The sequence below is a fragment of the Marmota marmota genome, unplaced genomic scaffold, assembly GCF_001458135.2.
Source record: "Marmota marmota marmota unplaced genomic scaffold, marMar, whole genome shotgun sequence".
Classification (NCBI taxonomy): domain Eukaryota; kingdom Metazoa; phylum Chordata; class Mammalia; order Rodentia; family Sciuridae; genus Marmota; species Marmota marmota.
The window spans coordinates 11,534,273-11,559,701 of NW_025999842.1; the positions used below are offsets into that span (position 1 = coordinate 11,534,273).

At 37.2% G+C, this 25,429-nt stretch overlaps 1 protein-coding gene across 2 annotated transcripts in view; it reads right to left on the bottom strand.

Annotated features, from left to right (window-relative positions):
• Window positions 1-25,429, bottom strand: part of Bach2 (BTB domain and CNC homolog 2) — a 343,819-nt gene that overhangs the window by 274,918 nt on the left and 43,472 nt on the right. Inside the window, exon 1 of one of the 2 annotated variants that reach the window (XM_048809789.1) lies at window positions 1,076-7,846. The exons of the other annotated variant lie outside the window; for it this stretch is intronic. Coding sequence (XP_048665746.1) covers window positions 1,076-1,082 — 7 coding nt within the window. The 5' untranslated portion in view covers window positions 1,083-7,846. Of the gene's footprint in view, window positions 1-1,075; window positions 7,847-25,429 lie in introns of those variants that run through there. 2 annotated transcript variants of the gene reach the window in all.

The following is a 25,429-nucleotide window of genomic DNA, read 5'->3' on the forward strand; positions in this document are numbered from 1 at the left end:
TCTTTTTTTTTTTTTTTTAATTTCCACTGCCTCACTGTGTTTTTGTGTAAATGATCTCACATGACTCAACAAATCCATCTGCCTGAAGCAGGCCAAGTCTGGAGCCCTCCCAGGAGGGAGGAGAAGAATTGCTTTGTGGAAAGGACCTGGAGCTCTGCCCTTTCTCTGGCTCGAATTACCCGCCTGTCAGGCCTGACGGATTTGGCTAAAAATAAAAGGAAGCGGGCCGTGAAAAGCAGATGAATGGGCTCAGCAGTTCCTTAGATAACACAGGCCTGCTGTTGCCCAGAGCTCCCCAAACAGAAACTTCACATGCGGGTCTTTTCAGTGCAGAGATGTGGCTTCCAGGTGAAGGGGACAGTTAGATCCATTGGCATGGGGGACAAGGCACATGGTGAATATCAGTTTTTGCACTCCTGTGTGTGTGTCTGTATCTGTGTGGTGTGGTGTGTTTGTGTGTGTGTGTGTGTGTGTGTAAGAGGAAGAGAGAGATACACACACAAAGATGGGAAGGGGGGGGGCAGGGGGGTAGCCTAGTATAAAAAGTTACTCAGAAAACAGTAGAGTTCAGTGGAGCCAAGGCTTGGCTTGTAAAACAGGAAAAAAAAATACGTTTCCACTACAAAATTACCCTTTTCCCTACCTCCAACACCAGACATTTTTCAGCCTCCCTATGATGTCACTTCTCCATTCAGAGCCAGCAAAGAGCTAAAAGTCCTTCTTGTAAGTGTATGCCCAGCGCCCGCAGTGGGTATTAAGCACTTAGGTTGGCAATGTAATGACACACTGTAACAATCTGTAATATGAAGCAGTCAGCAAAGCCCTGGCTCTGAAAGCTATTTCTCCCAACCATTAACCATATGTTTGGCTCCTCAGATAGCCAAGCGGGTGTTCCAGCTCACCATCTGGTTTCTATCCACACAAGCAACTAAAGCACAGGCTACGTCCCCCTGGAGCTGCGTGTTTCTTTTTCTCTCTCTTTTCCGCTCTTCCCTTCCCTTTTCCTCCTCCCAGCTCCTTTGGTTCCCTCACTAAAGAATTCTCTGCCATTCATCACGTGCAAAGAAAACTTTACCTGACATGGCAGCGGCAGAGCCATTAAGAATGCACAGCTGTATTGTAAACACGCCAGAGGGCCATTTACCATCCGCGGAATCTGTACAAGTCAGTCTCTGCCCCCTTCCTCATCTCCTCTGAGTGCTGACACTTGATCCAGCATGTTAAAAATAGGTGCATTCTTGACAGATCCAGGGGTTGCTGTGGTGCCCTTCATAGTCACTTCATATTCTGAGAGTGGGGCTTTAAAACACACACACATACACACACACACATACACACACACACACACACACACCCTGAGTTTGCCTCTGCATTCAATCTGCCTGACGTCAGTCTCACACAGGATGACATTCCCCTTACTGCAAATAACCCAGCCAACTACAAGATTCAATTCCCTTTTCTGCCCTAAAATACTAGATCCCTGGTGTGTTTTTTTTCCCCTTGAAGAGCCCAAATTGAGACATGACACTTTAGAAAAATACAAGCATTTAGTCATTTTCAACAAATTCATAACTTGCAAAACTCATGCTTTTCTGTCTGCATTTTTAACAGTAATGACACAGGATCTGCTATCAGAATTTATGATTTCCCCATAATGTTTTCAAAGTATTTTTCCTCGAGTTTTCTCCTTTGCAGGATTTAAGGTACTTTGTAATCTTTTAAAAGTATATAAAGAGATTGCAATACTCAGAAATTAGGTCCTTTTTTCCCTTATCCCCATAAAAATAATGTCTGTAATACCAGCCCATTTTACTGAATTAGGAAATTAAAGTTAATTTTTTTCTCACGTCTAAAAAAAGAAAAAAAAAGCTGGCTTCTCACATACCAAGAACAAAAGGATGAATACCATTAAAAAGTGATTAACCAAAAGGTCAGATTTTACCAACATGGCTGAGCTACAGAGGGTTGTCACAGGAGCTGTTCATTCAGGCCAACAAGAGTGCCCAGAAGGCTCCTTGCTGCCCTACAAACTTCCTAAATCTACTACCCCTGTCAGCCTTCCACGATCTGAAATAGGTGTTGTGTTAGCCATTTCTGCTAATAAGGGACGTAAGAATTTTGCTACATGTAGGCTTTAGAGAAGGACAGAAAAAGGAAATTTTTAAATTCAGAAGCTTTAGGAAATTGTCCACAGATGATAGGTTCTATTAATGTTTCTGTCCTCCAAACCATCATAAACTATAAAGATTTCATTAGCCTTGTTCCCAAAAAGATAACAGCAGATATAATTAGTAAAAAGGAAGAAAAATGAAAAATTCCAAACTTCAACTTTTCATAGCTGCCGACCTGTCTGTTATTTTTAAGCACTGCAGACTCATTTTAATACAAGATATTTATGCTTTTCAAAAATATTGGTGCCTGGGCCTACTTCACTCGTCCCATTACACTGGGTGCCTAAGCGAGTCCTGGGCATCAGTATTTCTTAAAAGCTCCCTGGTTTCATGCAGCAAGTTGAGGAATCTTACTCTGTATGAACTAGCATACTAGAAACCATCTCATCAAAATCAGAATGAAAATACAAATGAAATTTAGGACTATAACAGTGGCTTTCAAATGTGTTTAAAAGTAGAATTATCCACCACATAAAAATCTTATGTGAAATCCCTATAAACAAAATAGGTTAAAAAGTTGTCATTTATACTGTCATCCTATATTTTCTCTGTATAATATCTTTAGCTTTTACCTTTCAGATTTAAATTTTAACTCATTGTAAGTCACCTGGTGAGAACAAAGAGGCTATCTTATTGAACATAAAATCTGAAAGTGGAGTTACAGCTATGAGGTCCAGTCCTGCTACCTCAGCATATAATTTTTCCCATGGCCAGTGGATAAAGTGATCAAGGCCTAATGCATGTAAAAACAGCAGCATGTGCAGAAGGATTAAATTAATTCATAAATTAATTTTTTTTTTTGATTCTGGGGATCGAACCCATGGCCTTGTGCATGCCAAGCACGTGCTCTACCACTGAGCTACACCCCAGCTCATAGATTAATTTGATAAAGGTCGATTAGATGTCTACTACACACTAGGCACTATCCTTGGCGGTCATCAGAGGAATAAGTTGCAAACTTTTCCCTTGGGAAGTCTAGTAAAGGGAAGAAGTGACACAAGGGCAGCAGGATAGAGGCACCAAGGATGGTCCTCTGGAGAGGGCTGGCTAATTCTGCTTGAGGAAATGAGGCATAAATTTACCAGCATGAGACAAATAAGTCAGATCATCAAAGCTGGAGCAGGATTTTTGATGGCTAATACAGAAATGGAAGGGCATTTCAGGAAGAAGGAAAAGAATGTGAAAAAAATTAAAAGCCTGAAATATAAATAGGGCTGCTGAGTCTGAGGGTTAAAAGGAAAAAGAGGAGGACAGTAAGAGCTATAATATAGGCCAGAAAGGTACCTGAGGCTAAGAGATTTAAAAAATTTAAATGCCATGATACAGTTTAGACCAGCACGGACCAGCAGAAATACAAAATAAATCAAACATGTAATTCCAAATTTTCTAGTAGTCATATTAACAAAAGTAAAGAAACTGGAGAAATCAATTTTAGTGATGCTTTTAATGATGCATTTTAACGTGTTATCAATATAAAAATTATTATTGAGTTTTTTTTTTTCATACGAAGCTTTAAAATAGGGTGCCTGTAGTTACAACCTAGTTAATTGCTATCAGAGTACTAATGTGGTGATTAGGTTAGAACTCTCACAACTCAATCATTTCATCTCTAAGCTTTCGTGCATTGTCCACACTTGAGCTTCTGGGGGACACCTCATATTTAAGCCATAACAGTCACGTTCAAATTTATATCATAGAGACTCTGTCACATCCATGTGGAGAAACAGAAGGAGGACTGGGTCTGGGAAAAAGGCTTTTGAGGGTGCTTCTACAAAGCATGAAAAGGATGAACAAAAGCTCAAGGCTTGGACAGGGCAGAGGCAAGAGGAAGGCATGGAAAAGTCAGTCTAAACACATTTCTAGAAAGAATTCAGAGAGACTTAAGTGGTTGTCTGTGAGGGATGAAGGACAAGGAAGTACAAAACCATCAAATGTGCTTTGTTATGCTAAAATGTGTGCTTACAGTGAAAGGTCACTGATCATGTATCTAATATGAGTTTCACTGCTCCTTTTAAGCTTACTTTCCTCTGCAGTGGAATGCAATGTCATTTAATAAACAGGTGCCGAGTTATCACCCTGAGTTAGGCTGTGCCAGGCATTGAAGAAGCAAAGCTGAGTGGGAGAGAATCCTTCGTTTTAAGGGGCTCAAATATAGTGTGGGAGACTAAACTATGAATTATCACAAAGTATTAGGTGCATTAATATTGACAGATGTGCAAGAAGGCTACAAAATGTTCCATAAAATATAATTCAGAATTATTTCATATAATGTAGTCAGTGGAACTTTTAAGATAATTTTAAGATAGTAATTTAAGATAGTTTAAGATAGTAGATAGTTTCAAATAGCAAGGCCTGTTTCAATTGACTTAAGTGATGCAGCATATGATTTATTTTCATGTTTGTATTGGGTTGCATTCTACTAGGAAAATCCTAATAACTGCAAGCATAACTCATTAACATAATCCTACTCTTGAAACTCAGGCAATTTTTCAGACAGATCTCTTGCTATTTGCCATTCATACTACTTACCATCTGAAACTCAGAAACCAAATTGGCAAGAATAACACTGTATCCCTTGCTTTTGGAACTCATTATGGGAAATTGCATCTGAATTCTAGAAATGAGTAGATTTAAACAGCAAGGTATAGTTGTGTTGGAAATTATAACTGTTTTTAGCCCTTTATTTTATAATTTTATGATCTGTCTCAGACTTATTCAAACAGTTGGAAAAAAACTAGTTGATTTTTTGGGGGTATTTTCGAATTTTAATCACTAATGATAATCTGACAATGACTTGACTTTTTAAAAAGACAATAAAGGAGTATCCAAAACGCAGTGAGTATACATGACCCTGTAACAGCAGATATGTCACTAAGTGGTATGTACTGTGTTCACACATCATACAACTGGCCATTAACCCATGCAGAAGCCTAAAGCCTTCAGAAGCTCTGAAGCCCTGCCTGGCATGTAATTGAGCATGCTGACTATGTATGACAGGAGGCTCAATTTATGATCAGACTGGAATCTAAAAATCACTTCTCTCAAACTTCTTGATTCATAATCTATTTATAAGGAGGTCAAATATACACACCAAAATAGCAAAAATTCTTTATTTCAAGATTAATTTGATTATCTAATTTAATGTGTTGGTGGTCTGAATGTATTAAAATTTGGTGTATAACACATTTAAGTGTGTATGTTTTAAAAAAAATCATAGTTATAAAATTAGTTTTAAATTTTTAAAAATGAAATACAAGTTAAATGTTTGCAGAACCTCTCAGATATCCTCAGGGTACTTCCACAGGGCAAAGTTTGAAGACCACTAGCTTAGGGACTTTGAGGTTAGAATGTAAACATAAGAACAACAATTTGATATACCTAGCTCATCAAATCATTGACAAACTTAAGCCAAGAGCAGAAACCATTTTTCATTATCCTAAAAAAGTGAGGTTGAGAAATAAAAATAAATACATTATGATTCGCTAGTAAGATAGAATTCAAGGGGTTGGGGCTAAAATTTGGGATACATCATTCATTTCTCAGCGTTGTTCATTCATTAATTCATTTCACAATTTATTCACCTACCACTTACTAGGCACTGAGAGATGTGGCATATATCAATGAAGACAATAGAAAATATCCCCACTTTTGTGGAATTTAGAATCTAGTGGGTAGAGATAGACAATAAACCCAAATAAGAACATAATAACTAATACATTTTTGTTACAAGATGACAGGTGCAATGAAAAACAATGGAGTTAGAGGAACTGGAAGGATGGAGGAGGAGGAAGGCGTAATCTTTAATAGGACCAGAAGAGTGGGCCTCATCAAGAAAACGCACATGGAACAAGGACTTGAAGGAGGCAAGAGATAAGCCAAGAGGATATCAGAGCAAATGATTCTCCAAATGTGGCTCCAGCATCACCTGCAAACTTGCCACTGGCTCAGAAGCACTGGTGTGGGGACCTATCAGTCTGTTTTTTTAAGTTCTCCTAATCTTATGTACCCAGAGTTTGAGTAGCACTCAAAGCTTGAGATCTTTTGGGTAAAGACCCTAAGAGAGGAACATGTCTAACATGTCTAAAATACTCTACAGAAATGGGGAAGAAACCAGGTGTCTGGAGGTGACAGCCCAGAGGACAGTGGTGGAGATGTGACAAAGGAGGGGCGCAGCCAGAGTACATATAGTCACAGTGAGAGTCCAAGTGAGAAGTCACTGGAGGGTTTCAGACAGAGCAGTCACATGACCTGCCATATTTTAAAATGTTCACACTGTTTGCTGTGTTGAGTGGAAGCACCACATTGCTTGCCTCAGGAGAAGTCTCCTTCATTTTCAAATTCCACTTTGGGCCTTGGTATGCTGCTAATTGTTTAAAAACAGACTGTGAAGGTGCAGAGCTCTGATCTGTCATGTTTTCCAATTTTTATGGTATAAATACTTCCACCATGGCTGATTCTGAGCTGCCAACATGACTCACGGAACATGGAGCAGTGAAGAGCACAACTGATGTAGTACTGCGTTAGATCCCAATATCAAGCTGCCGTTAACATTGAAAAACAATGGGGAATGTTGTAAATCTGGTTGAAAAGATTCATGTTTTTTTATGGGTCCGTGTAAATGGAGTGTCTTCTACTAGTCTACTATAGTTAATCAAATACAGACCCTAATTCCTTAGAATTTAATATAAAGAAAATATATTACCTTCACCTAAAGAAAACTGCATTAGTATTAAACCCCAGTTTCTTTTACTTGAAAAAAAAAATCTATTTAGCATTAGCTCAGGCTGATCTGTCACAGAATTTTCCCTTCTACTAGAAATAATATTTTGTATCCTCAAAAAGTACACTGATTAGGATTCTGCCATGGAGGGGTTGTTACTTCAAGAGCTCAAGCAAATCCCAGCAGGCCATCAACAAGTGTGTGTGCATTTCAAGAACAAAAGTTTGCATTTATTTGGAGATGAAGCTTGGATAAGGCCTTCATCTGGTTGATTTGTCATTAAGAAACTTTTCTTGACCTAGCACAATGTCCATATTTCTGCCAATCAGATTGCAGTTTGTGAATAACATTTTAAAAGTATAGCACTTTCTATCAAGAAAAAAGATGTTCTGTGTACTCTGAATAAACAGAAAATGTGCTCCATGCATTCTCCAGCCTGCAGGGTCCCTGGGCAGTGTACCACCCACACTCAGACCCCAGGCAGGCAGAGCAGCAAATGTGCATAAACTCGCACTCCTGTAAAACAATAGGGTCTTTCAGGCCTTACAATCTTGTGAAGAAACAGGCTGAAACGTCATGGGAAAAATTAGGAAATATCGGAGGAAAATAGCTCACAAAATGAGGGGTGGAACCACCAGCTCACATGTTCTAATTCCTGAACAAAGAGAAACAACCATGACAGCCCCCTGCTTGCTCTGACCCTTCCATTTCAAAAGAGAAGCATCCTAACCCTCTTTTTCTTTCTTTTTCTTGGGGATTACAGCAGCAAGACATAGGCAAGACATCAGAATGAGAAATTTTTAAACCTAAGGAGTAGAGTTAATTTCAAAAGCTTTACCCTTAAGAAAAGCATAATAACCAACCCACACTGCCAACCTTGTTCGGTAATCCAGAATACCAACACAATTACAGACCAACTAGACTTCAACATCCATACAAAGAGAAATAGAAATTCCATATATATNGAGATTGCTGAATCAAAAAGTCATTCAGTGAAATGTGCATTATGTTATGTTTTATACTGAGAACTCAGACAAAAATTTCATTATTTCTTTTCATCCTTGTTTTATTTTAATTTTTATGTGATTTAAGTAATAGATGAGTATATTTTTAAAAAATCAACCACAACAAAAGACTGTGTATTCTTCATCTCAGCTGTACTTTCAAGATTTGTAATCGCTAGTAACAGTTTCTGTTTTGTTTAATTACAAGATGCAACAATCCAAATATGGTGTTCTCTACTCTTTTTTGGTATATGTAAAAATTTTCCCATGTCAATATTTGTGAATCTGCCTCATTTTTAAAAGTCTCAATTACACTTTATTGATGGATGTATCATAATTTAGATAATGAGTTTTTTGCAGAAACAGTTCTAAAATTTTGAATTAAATGGTACTGTATTTTAACATTTTCAGTGCTGCTTCCATAGAATACATGATCCAATTGAGAAAGTCTTCAAGTGTTTTTTCTGTAAAAGATGCATTTCAATCTACCTTTATTTCCTTTAAAGTAAATCATTTAACTCTTCTGATGAAAATTATACATTCTACTTTGTCTACCTGAGCAGTTAAATTGAAATCAAAGAACTATAACAGGGTTCCAAGATATTATCTCTAACTTGGATTCCTTGATAAGGAAGTCTTAATTTCCAATAAGAACCTTGGTAGAGAAATGATATTATCTAAAGAGAGGCTATAAATATATTGATATAAATATTCAATACCAAAGAGAAATAGAAAATGCTACATTTAGTTTTTCCATAGGTATCTCCTGAGTATATTTAATTTCCATAAAAATAATATATAACAGGTACCTGGAAGAAAGACAAAGCAAATTACTTGAATTTACCTAATATTACCTTTAATCCCACCAGACCAATACATTTAAATCGCATTTTACTAATAAGAAAAGTGAGATTCAGAGATTGCATTGTTATACAAACATCATAATCAAAGATTCCAATTCAAATCTGTCCATGTCTGATCTACACAAGAGCTTTAGGGTATACTGTAAAGATAAAAGAGAAATCAGAGAATGGGGAGGTAACTGAAATGACAGTAGCAAAAATTCCCATATGTGAGGCCTGACTCACATTTTCTGTTTTCTCCTACACACTTAACATTTTGAATTATATTTTATAGCAAAGCATTGTTATCATAAAGTATGTCTCTCTGCTGGTATTCAACTCTGGTCAGATTCAACAGATCATAGTATATTTTTTATAATAAAATAGCATGTTGATAAAATTAATTAAAAAGAAAGGATAGTTTCTTGATTAAAATCCTATTACATATCAAATTTCATTAGTATGTGCTATCCAGAATACACTGTGGATTATGTGATATATATTTTCATTCTTTCTTTGAAGTCCTCTCTTATAATTAACCTATTTTTGTCCCATTGTCTCAGATATGAAACACCTATGAAAACATCAATACACTATAAATATAAATTCTATAACAAATAATTTTAAATTATATAGATATAAGTCTATTATAATTCTTTTGTCATATTTCATGTAATATAATCATGGTTATACTATAATATACTATTATATAATATAATGTAATATGTCCTATATAATATTATATATTGTATTATATAGTATAATGATTATACTATAAATATATCATAATATTCACAATGTTATATATTATGTGTATATATATATATATATATATATATATATATATATATATATAAGCTCTTCCAAAGTATTCTCACTCTTGAATCTCACACACTAGCCACCTCCACTCTGCAATCCTTCCTCATTATCTGCCATAGCCAATCTAGACTTTTCGCAGCAGCCTAGCTAGTGGTCTCGTAGCCTGTAATACTCCACTTTCCACTCCCTAGCCTTTGCCAAGAGTTCTTCCATTTCTATGGTATGTGTCTCCTCTTACTCACCAAACAGTGTCTTTTGATTTAAAAGTCGCACTTTAAGATCTACCTACTGTACTTGATCAGTCAAGTACATTTGCAAATTTGTCAACAAATTCACTCTTCTGCTTTAACATACTTTTACAATCCAACTATATTTTCCAATTGGTTATGTTAATCTGATTTTACTAAACTCCCTGAGGGTAAAGTCTGAGTCAATTCTTCCTTACATGATCTCCAACTTTCTACCATATCCCTAAGATGTTATCAACTCTTAAGCACCGTAGGCATGCCTCCTATTGCCTCCCAAGAATGACTCTGATAGTCAAAACTTTTGGGAAAAGAACCATAAAGTATGTGGAAGAGGCATTTATTTTGCTCTTTGAAGAAAAAAGCAGCATGCATTAAAACCATAAAAATGCTTTTAAGAGTAAAACAACTTAGAAAGAAATGGACCACATAGCAAAAGTAAAAGAGTCAAATGAGAGCTCTAAACATCCCACTACACAGGTCACATCCATACTAATAAAATCAGAATGTCTGGGGAAGAAGCCAAGCATTTGTAGTTTTTATAGATCTTCCAGGTGATTCTAAAGTGCATCAAAGTTTGGAACTCAGACTCTGCTGGTAGGTTTCTTTCTTCCTTATTTTGGTACTGGGGGTAGAACCTGGGGGCACTTAATCATTGAGCCACATCCCTAGCCTCTTTTATTTTTTATATTGAGACAGGGTCTCACTAACTTGCTTAGGGCTTCAATAAATTGTTGAGGCTGGCTTTGAACTTGCAATCCTCCTGCCTCATCCTCCTGAGCTGCTGGGCTTACAGGCATGTACCACTGCACCTGGCTTCTACTAGTAGGTTTAGTTCACTGAGGAAAGAGCTAGATTGAAGTTGGTGTTTGGTGACGAGCAAAGGTTAACTTTGCCACTTCTTAGTGCAAAATCATTACTTCAGTTAAAAAAGAAACTTGTTCTCTGATCCTCATAATCTGGGGCACTCTGTAATCTTTAAAAGGCATTCAATGAACTTTTGGCTTTGGGATTTAGACTAGGACAAGGAAACTAGGCACGATGGTAGGCATGGCCTCTGAAAAGAACAATAACTGGAATGTTGCCCATTGTGTATCAAGGGACTGATCAGTCTCTTGCTACAGGTTATTCAGATGGATAACCCTGGCTGTCCATCGAAGGCAGTGGGTCTGACTGCCTATTTGCAAACTCAGGTCCAGACAGCAACCTCTGACATTTTGACTAGCCTGAAGTGGGGCCCCAGGATTCTTGTATTTCAACAACTTCCCAGATGACTGTAATGTGTGTGGAAAAGCATAGGCAGAAAGGTTACAAGAAGGAACTCCACGGCCCTGCTCTGTGGGCTCAACTCCCTGTTCTATCAGTTACTAGCTATGGCTCAGTTTCCTAATTTGTAAAAATGGGAGACAACTGATAACCCCTCATTTGTTGTGAGGCTTAACTGATGTCGTCCATTCATCTACCTCACTGAATTATGTTGAAGATTTGACATGACACATCACATTCCTGCACATCCATGTGTGCGTGTGCAGTTGTTATAAGGACTAAACAGCATGGTGTTTATAATGTACTTAGCACTGTCTCCAAATAGAAAATGCTCAGTAAATATGAGCTTATCTGATGCTGTGGTGGTTTGGTGGCTGTGGCACAGCTCACTGGCATTTCATTCTAGGCTTACCACACAGCCACCTTAGTCTGAGCAAACCACAATTAGAAGACCTAAAAAAATTATGGTGGTGGAGAGGAATCCTTTTGTTCTCTCTTTTAATGATTAGGAGGTCCCACTAACCATGACAAATAGTTCTGTCTCGAAAGTAATGATGGGAATGTGGGCTTACAGGCAAAGAGCAGTGTAGAGACCGGGTTCTGCCTGGCGAGATAATAAATAGTATAATTTGACAACAAGAGGAAACTCAACCCCCTCATTTCCTAGGAGGAACCCAGAGTGGAAATGTGTTTTGTTCAAAATCACACGGATAGTGTTAGAACTGGGATCAGACTGAGGAATAGAGCTCTTTAGTTTCCACATGGCTTCCGCTGATCACCCCTGGTGAGGGGGTGAGTCTGAGAGGCGTATTATCAAATGGAATACACAGTCTTTGTGGACAAGGCCCACGCGAGGGGTGAGGTGCCCTGTTTCTCAACTGCTTCTTTCCACACTCTGCCCAATTCCCTTCTCTGGCACAATTCCACACCCTACAGGTCATTTCCGGCTGAGATGAAGGATACAGAGCACTAGAAAGCAGCTGTGGTTTGCTTTGTGGCCAAGTTGTTTTCTTAGGGATGTTCAGTTCCAATTTTGTAACATAAAACAATTATAAAAGTATTCAACTTCACAACTTTCCATTACATAGGACTGTTCAGGGATGTACATATATTAAGGGACACTTGCATACTTTTTATCCACTGGCCAAGGACAGGAAATCCTATCTTTCAATTGCTGAGTCTTGGGCTACTCCATCTGAGTATTTCTGCTGACAAATGTGACCTTGTTTAGGTTCTGCAGGAATTTAAATATTCTCTCAATGTCATTTCTACTTGACCTTAGTAACATGACCAAACTGCAAATTCAAATGCCATTGAATAAAGGTACAACATTTGCATCCTGTTACCAAACTGCCTGCCAATTCCAATCCAGTGACCCCGAGCCAGAACCTAATCCAAAAGATTACAAAGCAACATACTGATGAGTTGTCATGGCAACCCCTAGATGTCAGATATTACATGTCCCAGGGCTGCAAATTCTCATTTTTAATCTACTCATATCCTAGTATTTCATGTATAACAACCAACTAAAATGCAATTTGATATGTCGGCTGCCAAACATAATAAGAGATGCCACTTGCTATTATGGCCAATAATAAAAGACTTCTAGTTGCTTCTGTTTCAAAGATACAGCAAATCACTGTGTATTCTAAGTCCATTGGGCTGGCCCTCAAAGAGAGGCTATTTAGCCAGACTTCCTCCACTTTTATTTAATTAGTCAATATTTAAGAGAGCCTAGGAGATGAAAAGCCCTTTAGTGAAAGCCAGGCATTATTATTTTCTAAACGGGAGGAGATGGGCTGATTTTTTGAAACTTTCAATTGACAACAGTATATCTGATCCAAAGAAAGAGGGGATGTGCGGGGGAGCCCGACTATCGTCTATGATCCCAGCCTTTCAAGGGCACAAATATACAAGGGTGCCTTGCAAGATTTTCAAGTCCTTATAACTGGAGGAGACAGAAATACTTATTACTGAAATTCAGGTAATCAAAGTATTTTGTTTTAAATCAGAAATTTCTAGCCTTTTCACATTCTGTATCAATCCTCCAGGAATGGCCTTCATTTTAGGTATAATGGGGTCAAGATCCATCCTTGCAAGTGTCACTTGTGGCCTTGGTTAAAAATATCTGGGGGCAGGCCAAGCTCCAAGACAGCCAGGAGCTCAAAAACAGATGCAGAGAGATCTCTCTGGCAACTCTCATTAGTTAAGAAAGCATTAAAATCATCTCTGCAAATCATAAAAATGATTGTTAGAGGTGTGTGTTTATTTTTATTTTCCCTGATCATCATTTAGCAGAAATGTTAATGGGAAAAGAAATGTTCATTAAATGAACAACAGGCCCAGAGGAAAGAGAAATGAAGACACAGATAATGCACAAGAAAAATCCAGGAGACATATGATAGACCACACATACAGATTTTTTTTTTAAATACTAAAAGAGGTTTGCAGAAGACTACATGCCAACAAATTTAATCCAACACTAACCAATACCTGTGGAGTGAGTGACACATTCTTTTTCTGCTCAAATTTTATAAGAACTTTCTCCTTTTAAATTTCAAAAATCAATTTCCTTGACACTTCTCTTTCCATCTTCACAATAGCTGCCAGGAAAGTTCAAAACCACACTTAATGGCCTGTCTCTACCAAGTTCTTAAGTAGTCTTTTGACATCTCTTACTAATTCCTAGCCTCATTTTTTTACTTTTTGTTATCTGCCTTAATAGAGTGTATCTCTGGATCCAAATTAAATCTTTTTGTGATAATGTGGGGTATTATTCAATAGCTTTCATTAAGCCTCAATATTTACAGTGACTTTTCTTCTGGCCATCTCTCTTTGATCCATCAGATGAGAGATTTCATGCTTAAACAAAAAAACTGTTTCAGTTCACAGAGAAGCTGAAACAACAGCAAACTGTCATATTAGTTTTAACTGCATTTTGACTTTATAAGCTCAATTTAGAAAGAGAACTATGGTGGGAATCTGGGACCATGATGAGGTGAGAAACCACTTTTAGTTCTAGATGGACACAATACCTTTATTTATTTTTATGTGGTGCTGAGGATTGAGCCCAGTGCCTCACAAGTGCAAGTCTTGCACTCTCCCACTGAGCTACAACCCCAGCCCCAAGAAAACACTTTTTATTTTATTTATTTAATTTTATTTTTATTTTGGGGCTTACACACACATGACTTTGACCAGCACATCCAATAGACATATTCTCTGGGGTGAAGTATTTACTGTAATATTAGCCAATCATTTTTTCCAGATGAGAATGTCACTTGTGCAGATCTATACCAATGCCTTCTCTGTGCATGACCCAACCTACCTTAGATGGGTCTTGTTTGCTTTTCTGTCTGCCCCTGCACAGAGGCTGTCAATCCTACTCCACTGCTCCCCTCCCACCCCCAGAAAATATGCTTAACTATGTATAGTGCTTGCCTGAAAGGACATAGATTTAGGTTTAAATTTTGTATCCTTCGCTGGTGTATAAACTCACACAAGGTATTAAACTCTCTGAGTCTCAGGTAACTTGTCCAAAATTACAAATAATAAAGTAAGTCTCTTTGGGGGTTTATGTGAAGATTAAATTTAAAAATGCTAATAGACTCTTTAGCAAAATAATAATAATACTCGACATTCAATAAGAATCCAGTTATTGATGTCAAAATAGTTAGTATACTGATTTTTTAAAAGTAGTAGGTGGTCAGGGTAACCCTATGGTCTTTATAAGCTCTGACTCCATCCACAGGCTCATGTGAGAATTTTCCCAGGATCATGTCAATCTCCTGGAATAGGAGAGAGTGCCAGCCACAGCCCTATGGTCCAGGTACAGACACCACTCCTGAGTACAGGGTGAAGACCTCCAACCCTCTAGTATAAAATTATACCTCTCTGAACAAGTAGCATTTACATTTTCAGAGACTGAGTGAATGATTGAGAGTTGGACTCAAGAGTTTTGCTGTTTTTCTGAAGAGCCTGCCATCCTTGAGCTTCACTGGCAGAGTGACAGGATGAGAGTACTCCCGCTTCTTATCACCTCCTTTATCAGTGATGCTGATGTCTATACCTGGGTATTCTGGGTTGCGCAGACTGGGGAGTTGGTGAGGTAGTTATGTTTCCTGGAAATACAGGTAGTAACTTCCTGTGGCTTCCTCTGTTTTTGATGCAAAGATGAGCACATGCAATGCTAAACACATCAAGGATCAGAGCTTTCGTCAGTGGTGGTGCAAATGCTGAAAAATACTGTCATTTCCTCATAAACATATTCAGAAGCAGAAAGTATAGGCCATCTATGCAGAGCTGGCTCCTAATGAGGTCTCATACAATAAAGCAGGACAGTGACAACAGCTTAAACTGCCCTTCCATACCTGAACATGCATCTGTGTCTTGCTGCTTGAGTTGATGAACATTTCCAAGGACTTACTTGCTTACACAAATGATCAAGAACCAAAATTTCCCTTAAGGTCAATGTTTTGCATAAAAATTAGCCTTAAAAAAGCTCTAGTCTATTCACAGGGCTTCAATTAAGATTTCTCCAGAATTTAGGGCCAGGTCAGAAATAGGTCACCCTCTGAAGTGGAAAGTAGTAAAATTTTCAGATGAACTAAACTGTTTACACAACCATCCTAAAAGATAGTTTAGAATTAAATAAAGTAAAGCATACTCCTTTTGGGAAGGTGGTCACAGTGTTCCTGAGAACTCAAATAAACAAAGAAAATAATATCTCTGCCATTGATACCATAACCTGATGAAGAAAAGTTGGCAGAAACAGGATGTACAGTCTGTACAGGGTTTATACAAATCTGAGTTGACCTAGAATGGTTTAGACAGGAGCACTAATGCTGAATCCTACCTTTGCCGCTCACTAGCTGAATGGCAAGTTACTTTGCCTCTGGAAACTTCCACTTCCTCACAGGATTTGTGTTTGTCTTTCAATGACTCTCTTTCCTTTGTGAAAAGGTGCCCCTCCCAACCACCATCACAAGCAGCCTCTTGGCCCAAAGATAGCTATTACAGGACATAGTTCAATCTTTTTTGGTTTAAGTTACTCTGTTGCTTGCAACCAAAAAAGTCTTGGTTACTACACTTTGTTTGCAAAAGTTGCTGTGACAATGTAGTGAAGTCACATAAAGAAAACACAGAAATGCTGGTTAAATTCCTACAAAGTATGTTAGTATGTGGCTAATAGCTTAGTGCTGGAGTCCAACTAGACAGGCTCTCTTGAGGGGAGCTGGGATTTAAAACCAACATCTTCATTCTCAGCTTCTTAGGTGGTAAAAACAGGGCCAATAACCATCACTGGGAGCTGGAGTTGTGGCTCAATGGTACAGTACTTGCCTGACATGTGTGAGGCACTGGGATTGATTCACAGCACCACATATAAATAAATAAATAAAATAATGCTCCATTGACAACTAAAATATATGTATACATATAAAATTAAAAAAAAATAACCATCACTGGTTTATGAAGACTGGGTGGAAATAAAGCACTCAGAATAGTGCCTGACACACAGAGGACATTCGATAGTTAGTCCTTATTACTCCAAAGGTAGAACTGCTCTGAATGCTGTTAAGGACTATGTAAATCACTGACCTAGAAAGAAATAACCTTCAAGGAGAAAAGAATCATTTCTCTAGGTAATATAGCCTGATGGGAAATCTCTCAAGAACAATTTGAAAGGACTCACTTATTCACATCAGAAGTCAGCAAGCTCTAATATTTGTGCTCTTAAGTGGACACACCAACCAAAAGGACGTGGCCTGAGCAAATGACTCACGTCAGTTGTGCTGCCTGAGCTCAACACTTTCTCCTCTTTCTCACTGTGGACAGATATGAGAAATTAATTTATAGACAATATGCTCTATAAGTTCAATTATAAGTCAATTCTTGAACATCTCATCTCTGTAAAAGAACTAATAAAACTGATTTTGGTTCCATGACTGTCTACCAGAGAGATGTCCTTATGAGGACCACCTGAGCAACCAGCCAGCCTCCCTCTTGTTGAAGTCTAACTGCAGTTTGAGTCTATTTTGCTTACCAATTAAATGCAGCTTCTCCTTCGTCTCTGCTTCCTGTATTATACAACTACTAATTGATTCATCCATATGATAAACCGTTTACTGAGCATCAACTATGTGTCAGGTGCTGGACAAAATGCAAGCAAGAAATTGTCCTCAAGATGCTTATAATCTAGTGAGGAAGGCAAGTCAACTAACCTCTGGAAAGACTGTGCAGGGACAGAGAGGTTACTAAGGCCTGAGGAGAGTATAAGATGGGACCCAGAAAGAGTGTGGGCAGTTGGCACAAAGGCATGTGAAAAATCAAAGGCTTGGTTACAGCATGATGGTGGTGGAGCAGATAGGAGGAGTAGACTGAAAAGATATGGAGACCCTGGACATTCTGGGTCTCATTTTAGAGGTCTACATGAACTTGAAAATACAGAGAAAGGCACTCTAAGTTAAATATTCATTCCTCCTCAGCAAGAACTAAGTGTTATTATAACTGACCATATCTAACAGGCTCAGAGACATCCTGGATTCTCTGCCATATTGGTAGGCCATGTGAAATTTCCTGACAGCTGGACTCAGTGTAGTTTTATTTCTTCAGTATCTCTGTTTCCTGCTACTTTACCTCAAAGAATGTTTTTTCTTTGAGTTTAACCAGATAAATGCCATGATCACTGATATAACATTAATGCTGTCAGAGAGCATCCATTTTATATCACAAGAATGTCTGTCCATATCTGTTTGTTTTGTAACACCACGTGCTTTGGAAGAGGCAGAAAATGTCTTGAAACAAACCAACAGTTGACTTTGTCTTAAAAATTACATGCAATAGAATTCTTGTCAGTTTTTCTGAATGAACCTGTTGGGAAATAATGAGAAATCTGAATAAATGAGTCGTGAAGTCCATTGTATTTGTTACCTACAACCTCCCACAAGGAAGAAAAATTACAAAGAGGGTTTAATTCAGGTCACAATCCATCAAGGCAGAGACTCAAGGCCCTGGTGGATAACAGAGACAGGATGAAAGAGAAGGAAAGAAGGACATCTTCTTACAAGGACTCAAAAGGACAGCAAATGAATTTTAATTTTAAAAGGATGTTAGTCATTCTAGAAATCAACATGTTTCAATCCAACATTTCCATGTATAAATGCCAGGAAACAATTGGGAAGGCAGAACTTTTTTTTTTTTTTTTAATTAGCACTTATTTGGCCTCATTAGTGGTTTAAACTAAATTTATAAAACTATGGGCTTGTCCCTTAGCCAAATATATTCATGCATAAGAATGAAGTTATACTCTATGAATCTAAGGGAATTTTTACAATAGTCTCAAAACCCCATTGGGGGAAAAATGTATCTCAATCTCTATTTATCTGTCGATCATCTATCCATCCACCCATTTGGCCATCTATGTTAGAAAGAAAACTTAAGGAACTCCTTGAAACGCTCAGTGAAAAATTATGGGAAGATACACACTAGCCAGACACATTTTGATAGTGGTTGCTATGGAAACAAGTGGGTAGATTTCATTTCTGCAGTTTTGCCTTTTGATAAAATATTAAATTTCTTAGAAGTATTTGCATAGGCACACAATAACACAACAGCTGGTGTCCAACTGAATTATATACTTTAAATTAAACTAGTTCTACTTTTTGGTTACTAGTATCTATAAAGGAAAAAAAATAATCCTTAATAAGATGATTTTTTTTTAAAGCTCTTCCTCTGCCTCCCTATTGTTTCCTACTGTAAAGAAACTGAAGTAAGAGTGGTAAGAACATAAAACGGGTTGGGGAACAAAGCAGGAATCTAAGGAAAACTGTCTTGCTTGAGAGCAGCTCCCGATGGTTTTCCAACCACCCATGATCACATTCTCCAGGTCGACTAAGCAGACAACCACCCTGGCCACTTACTTTCAATTAGACTATTACTTATATCTCATTTTTCTATGACAAGACGGCTCTTTCTCACAGTGTAAGAAATGATGACACACTTCCTTCTTGGGAGAGTGAGAACTGTACCATTGCTGTGTGGATCTCATCTGGTATCTCCTTTTCATTTATATTTAATAAAGTCCTAGCTGAGCCAGGGCCTGAAAAGTACACACTGCACTTCCTATTTTAAAAATTAAGAGAAATTACACACTTTAACACAGGATCAGAACTGTAAAGTTAAACAGCCACTAACTCAAATGCGGATTTCTGTGTGTAAGCAGCAGCACTACATTTTTCTGACTGAAAGCCACCAGGATGTTCATGGATCAATGCTAAATGACACTTGGACTACAATCAGTAGACAAGCCAGCATGTCTGAGTGTGCAGGGAATAGCCTGACCATTGCTGGACCTGGCTTCTAAGGTGTCCATGAGCCACAAACTTAGTGATCTTTGAAACAGAGGCTGGTGGATTTAGTTTTCTGTCAGCTGGGAATGTATTGGCATTAGACCAAGAAACTCAGCCCCCTTAAAACAATGAATTCAGCAACAATCCTGACTTCCCAGACATATGAAGTAAATCACATTAACAGCTGAGAGGAGGCTATGAACTTTCTGTTTGAAGGTCAACTAGAAAAGAAAACAAGAGAAAGATCAACTAAAAATGTCATGGGTGAGCCTGAGCCAGGTGCTTGGCTCTGGAGTTACAGCCAGGTCCCAATGAGAAATTAAAGAAACAGAGCCACCATCCTAAAAAGCACATGTGACTCCCTTTTTGCTTTAAAAGCTATCAATGTATATATGCAAACACTTCAATATTTATATCTATAGTTAGATATGACTAAGATAGAAATTTTATCTATATGACTAAGAGGTGATGATTTATCTCTGGTGGGATCATAGGTCATGTTTGTTTTTCTGTTTCCCCCAAGCTCAGTACTGACATGCACAATTGCTACAGTATGTGGGATATAGATTTATATGAATCTATATGGATATATGACACAAATGTATAATTTGCCAACTATTTAAATATATATGCACATATATGTACGTATATATGTATTTGCTATTTGAGAAATTTAAAACCACCCCACAAGAATTAGTCAAACAGAGGGACAATTAGAAAAGCAAATGTAAGGATGCTCAAGGCCTTATATAAAATAGTTTAACATTTACAAGTAACCTATGCACATCCTCCGGTATATGTTAAATCATCTCTAGGTTACTTAAAATAACTAGTACAATGTAAATGCTATGCAAATAGTTGTTTAAGGAATGACAAAGAAAAATGTCTGCACACGTTCATTACAGATCCGATTTTTTTCCAAATATTATCAACATACGATTGGTTGAATCCACAGATGTGAAACCCATGGATTCAGAGCAAACCTCTACCACTACTGCAGACTTACTAAGCAAAATGAAGACATAAAAACAAATCTTATAGAAGAAGAATGAAACTTGAGGGGAATCATTTCCCTATTATTATTATTATAAATTATCATATTATTTGAGTTAAGCATTAAAATTAATCTTATAGGTCATATGTATATACTAAGTTTAAAAATTTCTATTTATACTAGCTAAGGACTAGGTCCAAAAGAGATAGTTCAAAACATTTTGGAGTAAATGAAAAAAGTACTGTGTGTTTTCCAATACTATAATTTTTCAAAAATATTAAGATGTTTAACATATTAATCCTTTTAAAAATTAATTTTCCTCACAAAAGTATGAAGTTAGTTTTAAAGTAATTCTAACATCAATAAAGGAGGTAAAGTAACTGCACTCAAAAATTTTAAATTCTAAATTTTAAGTGTATTTATGTGACAATAAATTTTTCAAGCACCTTAAAAATATTTTGGTTTGCAGTAGGATTATATTCATGATACTGCATCAGAATTTCTCTAAATATCCTGCGACTGTCTGCTTTATTAGATTAAGAAAAGGAACACAGACTGAGTGCAGTGGCACACACCTGTAATCCCAGCAGCATGGGAGGCTGAGACGGAAGGATGGCAAGTTCAAAGCTAGTTTCAGCCTCAGCAAGGCACTAAGCAACTCAGTGAGACCCTGTCTCTAAATAAAATACGAAATAGGGCTGGGGATGTGGATCAGTGGTTGAGTGCCCCTGAGTTCAATCCCCAGTACCCCCCCTCCAAAAAAAATTAAAGAACACAAGGAAAAAATAACAATTATCAACCCAGTCTCTACTGTAATATAATAGAACCTTACAAGAATCTCAAATTAAAGAAGGAAAGATGTAGTTCAAAGAACTTAGTTATTCATCACAAGATAAGAAATCAAACTGATTTTCAGAAGCATGATGGACAAAAATCAACTATTAATCCTTGGCATGTAGATCATGGGCTTTGAGGAGCAGTTGGAGCATAGTAGTGTTACTCTGCCAGGGACCATGTTCTTTCATTCTGCATCACAAACAACAGTAGGCCCCAAGATGTCAACCAGATGTTAATACTACCTTCAACTAAACACAATGAAGAAGATAAATCTGCTAGCTTTCATTAAAATAACATAATACTATTTCCAATATCAAGTTGAAATTACATTTGAGATCATGGAAAAAGTGTTTAATGATTGCAACAGTGAAAATCAGTTGATTGTTGTACTGATTTTTGTTGCTGTTGTTTTGGCTTTAGACTATATAGTTTTGTCCTGGTAACAGGAAAACATACAAAAATTTCCATTGGAGACATTTTCTGACTAGCATTATGATCTTTCCATTTGTATGTACTGCTCACCTATCAGAAGCACCCACATACCCACTCACAGACACTAGTATGCAGGTGCTCTGGGCAGTGCCTCACAGAAGCTGCCTGTGCTACTGGGGACCACCATCTCATACCATATCTGGCAGATCCCATGTTCTCCTGCTGGACTTGACATCTCTCTAAAAGCTGCTTCTAACCATCTCCCCTGAGCTCTTATCCATTCTCATGGGTCCTTCCTACTCCAGGTGATCTTCCTTAATTGATGAAATTAACCAAGCAAGAACATTGAAGAATAAATAATAGCTTTAAAAATAGATTTTAGGGGGATGGGGGTTGTAGCTCAGTGGTAGAGTGCTTGCCTAGCATGTGTGAGGCACTGAGTTTGATTTTCAGCACCACTTATAAATAAAATAAAGGTCAACTGACAACTACAAATATATTTAAAAAATAGATTTTAGGTACTTTTTCATAAGCTGCTAAAAACAATTGTTTAAGTATTTCGAACTCCTCCCTATTATGTATATATACACATGTATCTCCTTCATTAAATATATATAAACATATGTACATGTGTGTATGTGTATATATACATACACACACATATATTTTTTGGTGGTGGTGGTGGTACTGGAGATTGAACCCAGTTCCTGACACATGCTAGAAAAATGCTCTACTATTGAGCCTCCCCAGCCCATGTTTTATCTTGAAAAGTGGACATTTATAAACTGGCTGAAAGCAATTTTTTTTTCTTTTAAGAAGGTAAATATATTCTTTATATCTTCATTTACATCTTTCACTAGTTTAGTTAGCGTTGTTCCTACAGATAAACTTTAGCTATGAGGTGAGAAATGAGATTATGAGGATATAAATTATGAGAAACAATTTCAAACAACAATGAGTCTGAATTTAAAAACTTTTTAGCATTTGGTTTAAAAACTTTTAAAGGAAGTGGGGAAAAAAAAGAGTTGGACAAAAAAAATCTATAAAGACTTGTCCAGGAAACTGTTCCAAAGGTCTCTAGGTCCAGCTCCTCCTTCCATGACAGGAGGCTGGCAATGACAGAATAACGAGGCACAAAGAAGTAGAAGGAATAGTAGCTAAAGAACATCCAGGGAAGAAAAGTGGGAAAGGAAGACATGGAAGTTAAGCTGGAGTGATGAATGGGTCAACTAAGTCATCAATGAACTGTGTGCAAAGGGTCCTTCCCTCAACCCAGAGCGCAGACAGCCAAAACCACTGAGCCAAAATTAACTGAAACATATATAAACCTGAGGCTTCCAATTTTATTCCTTTTTTTCTGAGCCTCTACTCACTCTCCTTATTCTTTAATTAATCTGTGTAAAATAGATATGAAGCAGATAAATTACTATACTTCTGTAATTATAACAGGTATAATGGAGATGATCAATTTCTAAAAGTTAAATATCTACTTTTTTGTGGTACTGGGGATTGAACCCAGGGGTGCTCTACCACTGAGCTACATCCTCAGCCCATTTCATTATTTTATTTTAAGCTGCCCAGGCTGATCTCAAACTTCTGATCCTCTTGCCTCAGTCTCCTGAGCCTCTGGGATTATGGGTGCATTACCATGCCCCACAAATTATCTTTTTTTTTTAAATATAAATTTTCCCTTTTTTCTTCCTGTTATCCTGAAAACAATATTCTTTACCAATCAGAAAACCTTAGGCACAAAGAGGTAGAAGGAATGGTTCATCCTTCAGTTTCTGCTCAGAACTCTTCAAGGCAGGTTCCATCAAGTTTGTATCCAAAGGAAAATAATTGGGTATATTGGTGTTAAGCTCCTCTGCCTTTCCCAGTTCTTCCCTGTTGATCAATGCAGCATGATGTACTATCTAACATACATTCATCTGAACTAAAACAGCACGTTCTACTATTGTCAAAAAATCATTTACTTAGTCAACTCTTTATAAAATTGCCCCTGCTTCAAAAAAAAAATAGATAAGTTTTAAAATCAGTATTTATAAAAGATGAATTAGACAATATAAATGGATTTATTACAGGATTATTTTAAGCAGAACACCATCAGGAATATTATAGTGAAATGTGATTCACAATAGCACTTGACAAAATTTCTAGGAACACAGATAATCCATAAAGCAGGGTGCCTTGGCTCACACACAATGTGGGAGTTAAATATAATTTGATCAGGAAAGCAAAAATTTACACTGGAATCATTATGTAGCAATGGGGAAGTAGTCAAAAGAAATCTAACAAAAGTCCATGTCAGTTTCCTTTCAGTGTGCATAGAAAGCATATTGGTCAATTTAGGATACGTATTAACATAACAGTCAAGTTTTTGATATTTTAAACATGGAAAAGACTTCAAAGGTCAAGTTTCTATAAAGATGTTTTTGCTGTCTTTATTTTTATTATAAAGGCTAAAGTCAAGACCATATATAGAGAACTGACTAGGCTATCTGTTCTCCCTGGAAAACCCTGTTGCAATGCTCTCGGCATGAAAAACATTAAAACAAGCACAAATTTATTAATGGACATTGAAGAGAAAAATTAATTCCCTTGCTGTACTATTCCAGGTAATTAAAACCATTCTTTTCTGAAGTTGGAGGAATTCTCCACTCTAAAGGTCAACAGCTTCAACCTGTTCTTTCAGCCTGATTTCTTCACCGACACCTACTTTATGCCTCAGTTAGAGAGGGTTAATTGCTATACCTAAAATGTTTTCCCATTTCTGTGCCTTTACTCAAGTGGCTCCAATGCCTAGAATTTCCTCCCTTGTATCTCCAACTGTAAAAATTCTATTTATTTTTTTGAGTAGCATTTCAATCTTTGTTTTACCCAGGATGCTTTCTGATGTCCTTAATCAGACAGTATTCCTTAATTTGTACTCCTATAGCTTCTTAGTATTTTGTTCTCTTTTATATTATATTCACCATATTCAAGTGTATATTTGTCTTAGTATGCTGACTAGATTCTAGCTTACAGTATATGTCAGTTGCTCAACAAATATTTTTACATGAATGAATAAAAACATTCTGTAAAGAGAAAGGAACTAATTTTATTTCTCTTTGTATCCACAGCAATATCCAGCACTTGATTTATATTCAACAAATATTTGGTGAACTAAATAACCTAGTGAATTGCAATTAGGCTCTGTTCAGTTTGCCAATTAGGAACACAATTTTCAAGTGACATGACCCCCAGATGAGACCTCTGCAAAGCTAGGGACCATCCTGCTTGCCTGTATTCACTACCAAGAACAGCACCTTACAGTGCACTCTCAACTCTTAACAAACATTTGTGAAATCAGTCAATGAATTGATTTATGGTAATTGTCAGTATCTAAAATTGCACATACTTAATATTGGGAACATATACTTTCAGCTAATAAAAACTATGCAAAATTTATTCATTCAAGAACTATTCCTTGAATGTCCTGCTTGCCAGGAACTGTACACCAGACAAAAGGGCCATGATCCCTGGTGGGGCTGACAGTGTAAGAGGAGAGAAAATCATTAAAGAAAGAAACCTGTAGGTAAACATGAAATCACAATTCTAAGAAAGGCTAGGAAAGAAAGGAGAAGGGGAAATATGAACAGGGTGGTGAGCATTAAGAGTGAGGATCAGGGAAGTTTTCTCAGAGGATGTGATACTAAATTAGACTGAAGGATGAGCTAGAGTAAGAAAAATAAAAGTGTGTGTGTGTGGGGGG